Source organism: Enhydra lutris, unplaced genomic scaffold, assembly GCF_002288905.1.
Source record: "Enhydra lutris kenyoni isolate GAN:26980312 unplaced genomic scaffold, ASM228890v2 scaffoldscaffold109, whole genome shotgun sequence".
In the NCBI taxonomy this organism is placed as follows: domain Eukaryota; kingdom Metazoa; phylum Chordata; class Mammalia; order Carnivora; family Mustelidae; genus Enhydra; species Enhydra lutris.
The window spans coordinates 193859-208170 of record NW_019154193.1 but is presented as its reverse complement, the minus strand read 5'-3'; the positions used below and the strand labels follow the sequence as shown (position 1 = coordinate 208170).

Sequence of the window (14312 nt, the reverse complement as noted above, 5' to 3'; positions counted from 1 at the left end):
TAGCACTTGTACCTTCTCCAAGGTCAGCCTAAGCTGTTTCCCTTCTAACAACTTCAGACTTGGAGGGTAAAAGTTCCAAAGCACTTTGGGCTGTGTCCTTTTGCATAGCTGCCTACCTCCCGAAGCTCTGCACTGTGCTTCGTCCAAACATCTGGGCAGTGGCAGGCAGGGTCCCCATAGTGTGGCTTTATACGTAGCCCGTCTTGGTGCCTTCCTGAATTGGGATCTCACCTACCTGTCACTGGGCTAGAGGCTTGACAGGCCATGCTTCTCAACTGTCTGCTGTTTGCCTGTGCTCTGCTCACCACCATGGGCATCTGTAAATTTCTCAGGTTAAAAAGAAGGTTGGTCTCCAGTATCCCTGAACTTCAAGTCTTTTCCTTGGTTTTAGGGCTTAATGTGCCTAGAAGGGATTTTTAGCTGGTAGTATTAAGGGGGAGATGTGAGAACCATTCAAGGAACCCCCAGTTCAGCCCCATCTCCTGGCTGTCTTGCTGGGAGGCTCTAGATCTGCCAAAAGTTAAGTCTGACCTCATTTTCATGGTCTTGAGTTTTTTATTAGAAGGTTTTTGGGAGTGAGCCTAGTATCCCTGATGACTTTCTGGGGGACTCCACAAGCAACAGGAAAAGGTTTTTAAAATCCTTTTCAAGGGAAGTACTCTTGACTTGGAACACTGAAACCTTAGTGAAGGTCTGGTAGTCTGGGTTGGGGGGTTTTTTGGGCATATGCCATGTATGTAGGCATCTTGGGATGGTCTGTTGAAGGGTACTCGGGCTGGTCCCAGGGATAGGGCCTGGGACCCCAGGGGGAGGTGTGGGCTCAAGTGGAGGCTGAGACTGAGAAGTGGTTCCTCAGGGCTTCACAGGGAGGAGATAGACCACCACCTCAGATGGGGACTAGGTTCTTGAGTCTTTGGGGAGCTGGTCAGTGCCACTACTCCAGACTCCTGGCCAGGTGTTAGGGCAGGGAAAAAGGTTCCATCCCAAAATACTGGGTTAGATGTAGGGTGGGAATATCACTCCCTGCCTGGGGTTAAGTTCTGACCTAGAGTAGCTCAAGCATTCCTCTCCATACAAGACCACCCACAAATCTGGGGACTTGAGCCATACATGACTTCTCAGGAGCCAAAAGGCAGAGGAGGTTGACAAGAGGGGGAAGTGAGAGGACTGGAACAGTATTGCACAGCCCCCTTCCCAGATGCTACAGTCTGGCTCCGGTGAGTGGGGTTGTCCAGGCCAATTTTGGGTGATTACCTGAGGCTGCTGGTGGGGGGCCCCCTAGCCTGCCTCAGTCCTCCTACCCCACCGGGACTCCCTGGTGAGGATCCCCACTTCTGTGTCATGTCTGAACTGTACCTACAGTCTCCCTGCCCTCATGGTCTTTGGCAGGATCCAGAGGGCCTCCCCCAGGGTCCTCCTGGTCTACTGTCCCATCCCGGGCCTCCTCCCCACCGCAGGGGCCCTCGCCCAGCTCCAGGATGGTGGGGAGGTGGCCCTGCTTCGGGGAGCGCTTGCGCAGGCTGAGCAGGAAGGGCTGCGGCAATGAAAAGATGTCCACGTTGTTGCCCAGGTCGATCCACGTGACATTGGGGAACTTGCTGGGGTCCTTGAGGGTGTCAGTGAGGTCACGCAGCAGGGCCCGGGTCAGCCGGTTGCCATTGAGCGCCAGCGTGGTGAGGCGGGGCAGCGCGCTGAGCGCGGGCAGCAGCTGCAGGACCATGTCGTCAGTGAGGCCCGTGAAGCCCAGCTCTACGCTGTCCACCTGCTCCCCGCAGCGCTGCAGGTAGCTGGTCACCCGCTCCAGGTCCCGGGAGGTCAGCGGGATGCCGGACAGGTCCACAGTGTTGTCTGGAGGGCTCCCAGCCAGGACAGCCTTGAGGCTGCAGGGAAGAAGGGACAAGTCAGGTTCAACCAAGTGGGGCCGGCCTTCTCCCGGAGGCAGCAGTGGCCACCACCCAACCCTGCGGCTCCAGGGACAGGACAAACCAAAGACCTCTGGTGCCCTGGCAATACCTCACATCTCAGCCTGGCTGGGCCCAGATGCCTAGAGCTTGAGGGACTCCAGGGAAAGGCCCAGAGGCTTCTGCAGTGACTAAGGGTACATTCTGGGGCCATAGTGCCTGGGTTTGCATCTTTTTTTTTTTTTTTTTTTTAAAGACTTTATTTATTTGACAGAGCACAATAGGCAGAGAGGGGGAAGCAGGTTCCCTGCTAAGCAGAGAGCCCAATGCGGGGCTCGATCCCAGGATCCTGAGATCATGACCTGAGCTGAAGGCAGAGGCTTAACCCACTGAGCCACCAGGTGCCCCTGGGTTTGCATCTTAACTCTTCTTCCTGCTCGTGTGAGCTCTGGTCCCTTAACTTCTCTGTGCCTCAGTCACTTACCTGAACAATGGAGCTGAGTACCACAGAATTAAGTGAAATAAGGTAACGGATGCTGAGCATTTATTTTTTATTTTTTTAAGATTTTATTTATTTATTTGACAGATCACAGGCAGGCAGAGAGAGAGGAGGAAGCAGGCTCCCCTAGAGAGCAGAGAGCCCGATGTGGGGTTCGATCCCAGGACTCTGAGATCACGACCTGAGCCGAAGGCAGCGGCTTAACCCACTGAGCCACCCAGGCGCCCCGGATGCTGAGCATTTAGAACAGTGCTCACGTACCAGAGAGGAGTGAATATTTGCTGTGGCCATTATGAATCACTTAGACTGAACTTCCTGCTTTCCCAAGAGCAGCGCTTTGAACACCGTCTCGCCCACCCGATGGGGAATCCTTAGGGAGAGCCCTGTAGGGCAGCGGCAGGGGAGGGCGCAGGGTCTCTGAGCCTGGGGGTGGGGGTAGTGCTGACTCCTGGAGGCTCAGGGCTGTGTATGGGCTTTCACCCCCTGCCGTCTGCTACTCCTTGCTCTTCTGTCTTCCTGGACCTTGCTCTGCGGCCAGAGCTCCCCCATTTCCAGGTACCCCAAGCAAGCCCTGGGACCCCAACAGTGGGAAAGAGAGGAAGGTAGGGGGGGACTCAGCTGCCTGCCTCTCTGCCTACTTGTGATCTCCCTCTCTGTCTCTCTCTGTGTCAAATAAAATCTTTAAAAAGGAAAAAAAAAACATGTCAATATGAGCAGCCCGAGGATCATGGCTTGGACTTCTTGGCAAAACATGTATCCTTGAGATCTGAAGCTGGAAGGCGGCTTGCAGTCTCATCTTGCCTCTCAGGGTGTGACCTCTAAATGCTTGAAACATTGCCTGCCGTTTGTTCAGGGTAAAATAAAGCACAGACCCATTACACCTGGGAGATAGGGAGCATGTGGTTAACAACCTGGGCCTGGGGTTTGAAGCCAGCCCTGCCACTTAGCAGCTCGGTGATTGTGGCCAAACGGCGACAGTAATATCCCCTACCCCATCCAATCCTTCAGCAAGTGTTTTTAAACTCCCATTATGTGCCAGGCACTGTCCTAGACACTGAGGTCCTAGTCGTGGACAAGACAGACATGATCCCTGTTTTCACTCTACCAGGGACGGGGGAGACAGACAACAAATGAGATGGAAGTGAGAGGAGCTTGGTTGGACATGGCCACTCAGGGAAGGCTTCTCTGAGGATGTAATTCGAGCTGACATTGGAAGTAAAAGTGGGCCCTCAGAAGGGTCTCGTAAAAGTTCCAGCAGAGGGAGGGCATGGGCAAAGTCCCTGAGGCGTCTGTGAGACAGCAGGAAGGCAGCATGGTTGCAGCGAGGGGAAATGGGAGGCGAGAGACCAGAGAGGGGCCGAGCGCCCATCACAGAGGACCCCGTTTGACGTGTGACGTGGGGAGAGAGGCTTTTGAAATGAAGAAAGGACAAAGCAAGCGGCTGTGTTGGGGAGACAGAAGAGGAGGCTCCTGGATTCCAGGTCACATTTCGAGCTTTTCAATCCTAAAGAACTAGGTCACAGACTCCTCATGGCTTCCAGGTCCCATGGGTCCTCCTGCTCTGCTCTGTCCCCATGTACAGGCTCTGACTTAAGCCCACCTGGAACCCCATCCTTGACTCTCTTTTCCTCCACCTGGGAAGGAATCCGGTTTTGGAGTGGAAGAGTCCAGAAGAGAAAGAGGAACCAGACCTCTTGTCAGTGAGGGAGGGCAGTCCTGGCCCTGCCCAGTCTAGGGGAAGCACACAAGCCACTCTGCCCCATGGTCATTTGCTAGAAAGGCAGGGGTGCTCCCTCCAGAAAACCTAACTTCCTGGCTCTCCTTTACTCGCTTCCAGTGGTGCTAGCTATCTCGCCCATGGCTTCTGTGCCTATGTGCCCCAAGCCCCCAGTCTTCAGGGGGCCATAAAACTCTCGAGGCTTCTCACTGCTGCATGGCCCAGGGGCATGGCTAGAGCCTGGGTCCCCCCCAGGAGACATCCAAAAGTGGGGGATCCAGTGGGAGTGCCCACGTTCGGCACAGCAGGAATTAGAAACTCCTCATGTCTTCCTCCCCACCCACCCCTTCTGAATGGTGGTGTGCTGGCTCCCATCCCACAGAGCAGGGAGAGCCCCACCGGCAGTTCCCCTCATATCTCATGCCTACCTGGAGTGCCCTCCTGGCCGCTCTCCCCACCCAACCCTGACTCATTCAGGCACCTTCCAGAGCAACCCCTCTGATTCCAGCCACCCCCCCTATCGCCCCAAGGAGCCCAGCCTTGTGTGGGTTTGCTCTAGGCTGCCCTTGTGGAAGGAGGCCTAGGGTGGAGGGGCAGGTCTGCCCCAGGGAACAGACTCACCAGGCCTGCGGCTTCCTCTTCACCAGCCCTCGGTGCCGCCTCCACTGGGAGTGGGGGCTCAGGTGGTAGGTCAGCTGCCGGCATAGCTTCTCCATGGCGCCCAGCGCATCGCCTTCCTGCAGAGACAACCACAGGCAGGAGGCCCTGAGTCACAGGCAAGGGCCCAAAAGACCAGGCCCTCCCCTCCGGCTTCCCCTCTCCAAGGGATGAGCTGGGGGAGGCTTCTTCCTGCTGGGCCTCCAAGCAGAAAGCAGTTGGTTGTAAACTGACCTGCACATGGCTGTGAATTAGTTGCTATCATGGCAAAATGGAGATTTGCATAAAACTCTACATTCACAATCTGACAATTGACCAGAGCTGAGTGTTTAGCCAGTATTCATCATGGTCCCTGCCTCTTCCCAGTGGCCAGGGCTGTTCTGCTCACTCATTTGCTCAACAAAGGTTTACTGAGCACCTACTAGGCACCAGACAATTGTTCTAGGCAAAAAGAAGAAAGGGGAGGGGCCTGGGTGGCTCAGTGGGTTAAGCCTCTGCTTTCGGCTCAGGTCATGATCTCGGGGTCCTGGAATCGAGCCCACATCGGGCTCTCTGCTCGGCGGGGAGCCTGCTTCCCCCTCTCTCTCTGCCTGCCTCTCTGCCTACTTGTGATCTCTCTCTCTATCAAATAAATAAATAAAATCTTAAAAAAAAAAGAAAGGGAAATATTTTTATGATGGTGCACGTGGGAAAATGTCAAAAGTAGGAAAATAAACAAGGAGTGTCCAAGTCCTTTCCAGCCCAATTCATTTGTCTACTGTAATCCTAGTCTGGCCCATCAGCACTTTTTTTAAAAAAACTAAGTTCTACACCCAGTGTGGGGCTTCAACCCGAGAACAAGAGTCCCATGCTCTACTGACTGATTGAGATGCTGCAAGCCCATCAGCATTTGAGTTTGAAACCCTGGGTATTAATTTTTTTAAAAAGATTTTATTTATTTATTTGACAGACAGAGATCATAAGGAGGCAGAGAGGCAGGCAGAGAGAGAATGGGAAGCAGGCTCCCCGCTGAGCAGAGAGCCCGATGCGGGGCTTGATCCCAGGACCCCGAGACCATGACCTGAGCCGAAGGCAGAGGCTTTAACCACTGAGCAACCCAGGCACCCCCAGAAACCCTGGGTATTAGGTCCTGAATTGTGTCCCACCAAAGTTCTTAAATTTAAGTCCTAAACCCAGGTATCTCAGACTACAACTGTATGTGGAAATAGGGCCTCACAGAGCAATTCAGTTGTTAAAATGAGGTCATTTGGGGTGGGCCCTAATCCAACATGACTGGTGTCTTCATGAAAAGGGATTAGGTCACAGACATGCACAGAGGAAAGACCACATGAGGACCCTGGAGAAGCCGGTCATCTTCAAGCCAAGGAGAGGAATCAGAAGAAATCAACCCTGCCAACACCTTGATCTTGGGCTTGTAGCCTTCACAGCTATGAGGAAATGAATTTCTGTTGTTTAAATAGTATTTTGTTATGGCGGCCCTGACAAACTTACATTGGGTTTAGAGAGACGCTAGAGAGACCACCTCTGTCCCAAGGGAAGTCAGCTCAATAGACAGTCACCAAGCCCTGGGAGAGGGGGGCCAAGAGTGAGTGAAGTTCAACCTTGAGCCCATGTCCAGTGCCTGGCACACAGCGGGCACTCAATAAAGGCCAGTGGAAGGTTGTTACCATCAACATTCTGCTAATGGAGATGCAGCTTATTAAGTACTTAAAAGCATGGACTCAGAGCCAAACCGTGTGGATGTCAACCCTTGCTTTGCCACCTCCTCTGTGACCTTGGGCAAGTCACTTGACCTTCAGTCCTCCTCTGTGAAGGGATAATAGAACCCAATGCACGGGACATTTTGTAAGGATGAAATGAGTCCCCATTTGCACAGGGCTGTGACTATAGCTCAGGACACAGGCAGCTCTCCAGTTTTGCTCACTGTGTCAATAATGTCCCAAATGAGAAGAGCAATGTAGATAGGCAAAACTCGGGCAGGGTAGAGGAAGAGGAGTCCTCCCCAGGCTCAGATGTGCATTGGGGTTTTCAGGGTGGATGGGTTCGTGATTTTTGCATGGAGAGAGGGAACGAGGCATCTCTGGGTGAGGAGGAAATGTGTGCAAAGGTTTGAGGTTGAGGGGTGTTATAGGCACGGGAGCAGGTGACAATCTGGGATCTGGTCACATCTCACCACCTCCACAACTACCACTTTGGTCCAAGCCACTATCTTCTGTCACCTGGTTTGCTGCACATGGACCTTACACTAGGACTTCATGGAATTCCCACGACACCCCAGAGCAGAACTGCTCTCATTAGCCCCATTTTACAGAGGAGGAAACTGAGGCATAGAAAGCAGGGCTGGAGCTGTTGGAAAGGCAAGAAAAGAAGACCCTGAAGGCAAGAGACAAGAGAAGAGGCAGGAAAGGGGGATGTTGAATATCCAAAGAGGTAAAGCATCTGAGCAGGGCTCCAGGAGACAGAGGCTCAAGACGGAAGAGAATCAGTGTAGACAGCACCTCTGTCTCTGGTCTCTGGTTCTCACTTCCTCCTGCCCCAGCCTGCCTGTCTGACAAACGTCACCTGTCGCTTCAGGCGATTACACTCTCAACGTTTAGGTTGCCGTGTTCTGATTCCAGACTGTTTCTTGCTAAGCCTCCGCATTTGGGTGTGTGTGATGGGAAGCCGGAGCGGCAGGCAGCGGCTCCATCGGGGGAGAACAGCAGGATCGTGTTTGCATTTTGGGACTGTCCCTCTGACAGACAGTGGTTCGGGGCCAGGTCCATCTGCTTTGTGCAGTTTGGGGCCTCTGTGCCGGGCCTACAGAAAGCCCTGAAAGTGATGGAGACTGAACAGTGCCCAGGATGGAGAGGGTGTGGGCAGGGCGGGGATGAGGAAGGATCCAGGTTTTGGGCTTAGGACCTGGGTAGAAGGCAAGCGGCTCTGGGATAGAAGGGGATGAGAAAGCAAGACGGGGGGAATGAGTGCTCGTTTGGCGCCACGTGGAGTCTGAGGGGGTCTGTGAGTCCCTCCTGGGAGATGTAACTGGATTTATGAGGCTGTGGCTCAAGACACACTCATCAGCCTCTGATTTACCCTCCAGCTGTGGAATGAGGTGAGGCGGAAAGCAAGGGGCAGGGGGAGGACACACCAGACTGGAAGGGATGGAGAAGGCACAGTGTAGCCATGGGCACCAAGGAGAAGGGTTGGTGGGACTCCGACAAGGAGGCCTTGGCCAGAAGAGGCGCACGGAGGGGCGGTCATGGTGGGGGCCCTAGTGAAGGCCAACTCTGGAGGCCAAACAGAAGATGGCAGGCAACAGCAGAGATGGCGCCTTGAGAGCTGTGGTTCTTCCCTTGGGGTCCTCACATCCTGGAATTACCAAGGGGCTTTAAAAAACCCTGCCTGGGCCACCCCCAGCAGGAGTGGGCAGCTTGCATGCAGAGATTTTTTTTTTAATTATTTTTTTAAGATTTCATTCATTTATTTATTGGACAGACAGAGATCACAAGTAGGCAGAGAGGCAGGCAGAGAGAGAGGAGGGGAGCAGGCCCCCTGCCGAGCAGAGAGCCCGATGCGGGGCTCGATCCCAGGACCCTGAGATCATGACCTGAACCGAAGGCAAAGGCTTAACCACTGAGCCACCCAGGTGCCCCAGCATGCAGAGATTTTTTTAAAAGCTCCATATATGATTCCTGTGTCGCCAAGGTGGAGAAGCACCGGGGCAAACTCTTCAGAGGGGCGGGGCTGGGGATGGATTGGGTGGTAGGTCGGGCATCACTCCTGGGACCACCCCGCGGCCAGAACATTGCCACTCTCCCGCGGCACCTGCTCCACAGATGAGCACCGAGCTCCAAAGCTTCGGCTGCTCCTTCAAACACTTCCGTGGGGGGCGGGGGGGTGTCAGCCTCCCAGCCTGAGCCTCTGGGCCTGAGCCGCTGGGCGGAGAAAGGAAGAAGCAAAGAGGGAAAGGCGGCAAAGCAGCCGCCTCAGTGCGCCGGCGCTGCCACAAGGGGGCAGCTGTGTGCAAGGCGCCGCAATGGGCTGATGGCCCGTCGCGGTTCCCCGCCCGGGAGACTGAGCAAGCCTGTTTCCTCACCAACAAGGACAACAGATACGGTCACCTCACAGGCGATTTGAGACTCAGCGTGGGCTGGTGTCGTAGAAGGGAGAGCTCGCTTCCGTCTGCCTGGGCTACATAAACAGCAGCTAACATTTACCGCGCTTCTACTAGGTTAGGCGTCGCCTCTGCGCACTGCGCGCACGAGCTCATGACGGTCCTGTAACTCACAAGGATCCTATGAAACGGGGGCTACTATCACCCCCACTTTACAAAGGAGGGAATTGAGGCATAAAGAAGCTGACTAGACAGGCAAGCCCCACAACGTGTAAGATGGAATGAGGACGCAAAGCCCGGCTCCGGGGTTGGCATCCTTCCCAACCTGCCCTCCCGCCCTGCGCTGCCCTCCCGGGGATAAATCATTTGCTTAGGTGGGTTCAAGGTGTTTCTATCATTTGCACCCGCAAAAGCCTTAAGCAAGCCCATCTAGTCCCCCCACCCCCCAACTCCAGGTCTCCCTCCCGCGGAGAAGAGGACAAAGCAGGACGGACTCAGAGCTGGAGAAGGAGAGGGTGGGGAAGGCAGGGGCTGGAAGGGGAGGGAGGAGGCAGAGGAGGAGAAAGTGTCGTTCCTGCGTGGTTTCCAGCAACAGCAGCCACGCGCCCCTTGTGCAACCTTGGCCGAGGAGTGTGACCACCTGCCCCACAAGTTACCCGGTCGGTGCGCCCGGCACCCGGCGCTCCGCGGTGGGCAGGCCCCTCTCTGCTCCTCAAAGTGCTGAGGCCCAGCAGCCCCTTTGTGAAACCAGACCCCATCCCACGCTGCAACTGATTGGTCCAGAAGCGGGCCCTGGCGGAGCGCAGCCAATCAGCTCTTTCCTGGCGACGAGACACACCCCCGTCTGCTCCCAGGGCTGGACACCGACAGGTAGACTGGCAGCCCCCCGGGAATGGAGAGTGAGACCTGGGGGAGCCCAGAGGAGGGGTGGAGAGATGTCTGCACAGCGTGTCGTCTGTACTTCTAGCCCCTCCTTCCAAGCTTGGCTGTCTTTGGGCCCCACGAGAGCCCTCGGTATCAGGACAAATTATTTTCCTAGCTTGAGGCGCCAAAAAAGCCCTCCTCACCCACACCGGGGGCTCAAAGGCAGTTTGTGGAATTAATTCTACAGCTCCTCCTGCCACCCAAGGAAGGAAGGAAGGGGCAAGATGCAAGTCTTGGGTAGCTGGGCATTGCAGGGTGGAGCGAGGGTCCCGAAGCACTGGGGCCTCCTATTGCCTCTGACCGGAGCCAGGGGGGTGGAGAGGACCCTGAGGGACTCTGGCTGACTTGTCAGGAAGGATGCTCAAGGCAGACCGCAGTCCCCTCCAGGAAGGCCACAGCACCCCACACTGCTCCACCTGTCGCCTGTCCGATGGGGGCTCCCATCCGCCATCTTGGCTTCCCCAGGCCCCCAAACAAGCACAGCCCTCCACTAGCGCCGGCCAACGGCTTCCCTCACTCATTCATAAAACCATTCTTCAGCTATTGACCGTCCTTCCTTCCACAAGCTGGATCCTGCTTCGGATATGGGGAGACTTGAGTGCTATAGACAGCATCGCGGGGCTTCCTGCCCCGACTTCCAGTTGGGTTCAGCCAGTGAGAGCGATTGGAGTGAGACCAGAGAGCAGGAGGAAGGATCCTTCCTCCTCTCATTCCCTCCCAGCTTCAGGATGTGAGGCAGCCAGATACCAAGAGTGCCCCACGGACCCTGGCCTCCTGTCACCGCCCCCTCCCATCATCTCCTGCTCTGCATCAGGGTTGATCTGGGTGATGCATAGAATGTGGCAAGGTCATAAAAGATACTGTGGTGTCTGCCTTGTTCTTTTCTCAGATCACCTGCTCTGGGCTAAGCCAGCTGCCCTTGAGAGAAAACTCAAGCGGTCCTATGGAAAGACCCACGTGGCAAGAAACTGAAGCCTCCTGCCAGCAGCCAAAGAGTAGGCCAGCCCGGAAGGGGGCCTGCCTATAGATCCTTAGAGCCCTGGCCACTGTCTGGAGGGACCCCAAGCTAGAATTACCTAGTCACACAGTAGAGACTGCCCAGGGATAAATGCGGACCGTTTAAAGCATGGAGTTCTGGGGTCATTTGTTACACAGCAATAGAAGACACAGCATTGTCCTGGGAAGGGAGCTCTCATGGCTCTGGTCACAGCTTGTACTAAGCCCTGCCTGATGCAAGATGTCACTGCGAACAAGATAGATGCCATCTACTCCCCCTTCGGCAATACCACTGTTCTCACGGGGTACGGCCAACCGTGTGTCAGGCGACAAAGAGATAAGCCAGATAACTTGGGAGACCAGTGAGAGAAATGAAGCCCTCAACAGGGCATGGGGTGACCGGGGGAGCCGTGTCAATGACGAGGCTGGTCACAGAAGGTTCTGGAGAGGCTGAGTCTGAATGGAGGAGCTGGGATGCCAGGCAGAGGCGGAGGCAGCAAGGTCCTGGAGGCAGGAGAGATCTGAATGCTCCAGGAACCGAGAGGAGGCCCAGGTGGCCCGAGCCGCTGAGTGAGCGGAGTGGAGAGGATGAAACAGGAGATTCGGGCGGGGAACCACGGATGGGGTTTGGGCTTTAGTGAAAGTAGGACATTGCTCCCTGGCTGCTCCCAGAGCACAGAGGGCTGGGAGGCATGACGGGATGTGCGGGTCTGGCACTGGGGCCCAGGGGAGGAAGGGGTCTCTGAACTTGCCTGCGACATAATCTGTGCTGGTGGTGTGATGTTTTTGGTGGGGGAGGGGTGGTGACTCAGGGACACCCAGGCAGAAATGTCCAAAAGGTGGGTGAGTTTTGAGCTGGAAGCTGGGCTGTGGATGAATCAACACACAGTCATGGGCGAGATGGGGTTTTGCCTGTCCCCTCCTTCTCAGGGCACGCACAGTCCCACCCCCATCTAAGGCCTAGGCCCATGTCCAGGTGGGACACCAGAGGGGGCTTTGGGTAGGTTGGGACTCATTCGAGGGGGTCATCTTAGTCGTGGGGTTAGTGGTCTGGTGGACCCTCCCTGAGACTGGACAAGGAAGGGCTATTTCCTTTGTCCCACATCACCACTGAGGGAGGCGGCCCCTTGAGGTTGATGGTTTTGACATCTCTGATCTGAAGTTCTCAGATGAAAGATCTAAGAACAGGAAGTCCTGGGCAGCCCCGAGCCAGCTCACGTTTTGGGGTGAGTGCACTCAGAGGCTGCCTTTATCACCAGCTTCGGGGTCCCAGAGCCAGGACCTTCAGCCCTGGCCTCAACCTCAACCCGGAGAGCCCTTCCAAAGGGCCTCTCCGGCCACATGGCCTTGGGTATGGCTAGGGGAACCAGCCAGGCCCCGGGGCCTCCGACCAGGCTGACACCCCTGACTTGCTCTGAAAATCAGGAAATCCCAGGCCGTCCCCTTGTTCTCCAAGACTCTGAGCCCAATCCCTGCCTCAGTGTCCCACCACAGACCTGCTGGGTCTGAGCACCCTGCTTGGCCCGTGATGGGTGCTCACTGACTAGGGACAGCTTAGCTTCTGGGTATAGGGTGCTCAGTCCTGCCAGGCACACTCTGGAGAGAATCAGTTCACTGAACCCCACCCCCCAGCCGCGGCTCTATAGGGGACGGTATTGTTATGTGCCTTTGGAGTTGAGGAAAGTTCAGTTCAGCTAATGAAGTGGCCTAAGAAAGCTACCCCATGCTGGAGGGGGGTGGTGGGAGATGGGGAGTGGGGGCTTGGGGGGGTGGGCGGCAATGTTTGTGTCTCCCACCCTCCCAGCTCATAGGTTGAACCCCATCCCCGGGGGATGGTGTCTGGAGGTAGGACCTTTAGGGGGGGAGTAGGATTAGATGAGGTCATGAGGGTTGGAAGAAGAGAACAGCTGGCTGGCTTGCTTTTGGCCAACATGAAGCCACCATGAGAAGGTAGCTGTCTGTAAACCGGGAAGAGGGCTCTCGCCAGAACCGGACCTTGCCAGCACCCTGATGTTGGACTTCTGGCTTCCAGAACTGTGAGCAATACCATTCTGTTGATTCTAAGCCACCTAGTCAGGGGTAATGTGTTGTAGCAGCCTGAGCTCAGAGCCCCCCAGGTACAGCCCCTGTACTCCCCACCCAGACGGAGGGGACAGGGCTCAGCCCAGAACCACTTGGGGCACCTCCCGTGTCCTGTGGTTTGCACTGGCAGTTACCCACCTGCAAGCCCTCCTCCTCCGGCCCAGATGCAGCCCCACAAGTCCCCCCTGGCCCCACCCTGAGCACTGGGAGCACTGGAAGCACTGGGAGCTCAGGGGTCCGGTGCCTGAGCACCAGCCTGCAACCAACCCAGAACTGGGTCCAATCACACCTGTGTCCCTTTTAGCAGATTGCTTCATTACCTGACTTTGGTCTTCCTCAACTCCAAAATGGGCATAAAAATAACATCCCTCCTCTTGAGCTGTTCCAAGTGCCCTGTGATTGGTCACCCGTCACCTGGGGGCATTTGAATTCACGGTCCAGAAAAGGCAGAGAGAGGTCTGGCACCTGCGAGGCCTCGGACAGACCCTGCTCACAGCTTCCCCAGGCTGAGCCAGGTAGAATGGGAATGAGAAGGGAAGGTGATTCCAAGCCCGGCTGGTTCCCCTGCGGCTCCTAGCACCAGCCCCTCTCCCCCAGGCCCCGAGGCTCCCAGCCTGCCAACCCTCCTTACCGGCTTTTTCTTATGTCCCCTATTTGAGCCCCGTATCCTTGCCTTCTGCTGCATCCCACCACCAGCCCCAACACCCCTCCTCCCCCAACGGCTGCCCCCGCCCTTCAGAGCTCGCTCCTCACCTCAGAACCTTGGCCCCAGACAGCCCCAGGAGCCAGAGAGAAGTCTGCATACAGAGGCCCGGATGGAGGCCCAGCTCCAGAACAATGTTGCCCGTGCTCAAGTCTGCGCTCAGACCAAGGGAGGGTGGGTTTGACCAGCATGCCCTCCCTCTTCTCCTCAATCCTACTCTGGAAGCAAAAGCTACCCTCAGGCACTCCTGGGTCCTGCTCTAGGCTTCCTGGCCCTGTCACAAAGGAAGCCCTTCTTTTGGAAGCTGCTGGAAAATGAGGGATGGGAGAGAAGCGCTCCAGAGTGGAGCTGCCCCCACACTGGCCCTCCCCTTCCCTGCCGGGGTCATGCTGGGTAAGCTGGCCCGGCACCCCGTGAGGAGGGGGGCAGACGCTCCCATCTGGAAGTTGGCTAAGCATCACCCGCCCTCGGAGCTCTCCCTTCTCAGCTCTGGAAGCCAGGCAGACGTGGGCATGAGCAAAGTGGGGGGATGTGTGTAAAATGACATTCAGCCTTTGAGAGGAAGGTCGTTGGGAGTGCTGAGGACTGAGGCCCTGGAAAGCACCAAGTGGGGTCACTGCTAGATTTACATGGTGCCTTTGTGCAAACAGGAAGAGGTCCACCACTAGATGGACATAGGCTTGAGCCAGTGCCTGTGAGTTGGTGGCAGAGAGAGGGCTGGAACTGAACTGTCTCCT

At 56.0% G+C, this 14312-nt stretch overlaps 1 protein-coding gene across 2 annotated transcripts in view; it reads right to left on the bottom strand.

The window, feature by feature from the left end:
- Positions 1-7: 7 nt before the first annotated feature.
- The window catches only part of LOC111139469 (leucine rich repeat containing 75A), a 43973-nt gene continuing 29668 nt past the window's right edge, over positions 8-14312 (bottom strand). Inside the window, exons 3-4 of one of the 2 annotated variants that reach the window (XM_022491733.1) lie at positions 4739-4854; positions 8-1880 (exon numbers count right to left, since the gene is read on the bottom strand). In XM_022491733.1, the coding sequence (XP_022347441.1) occupies positions 1340-1880; positions 4739-4854 (657 nt within the window). In that variant the 3' untranslated portion in view covers positions 8-1339. The remainder of the gene's footprint in view (positions 1881-4738; positions 4855-14312) is intronic. The other variant, XM_022491734.1, reaches the window with a different exon arrangement.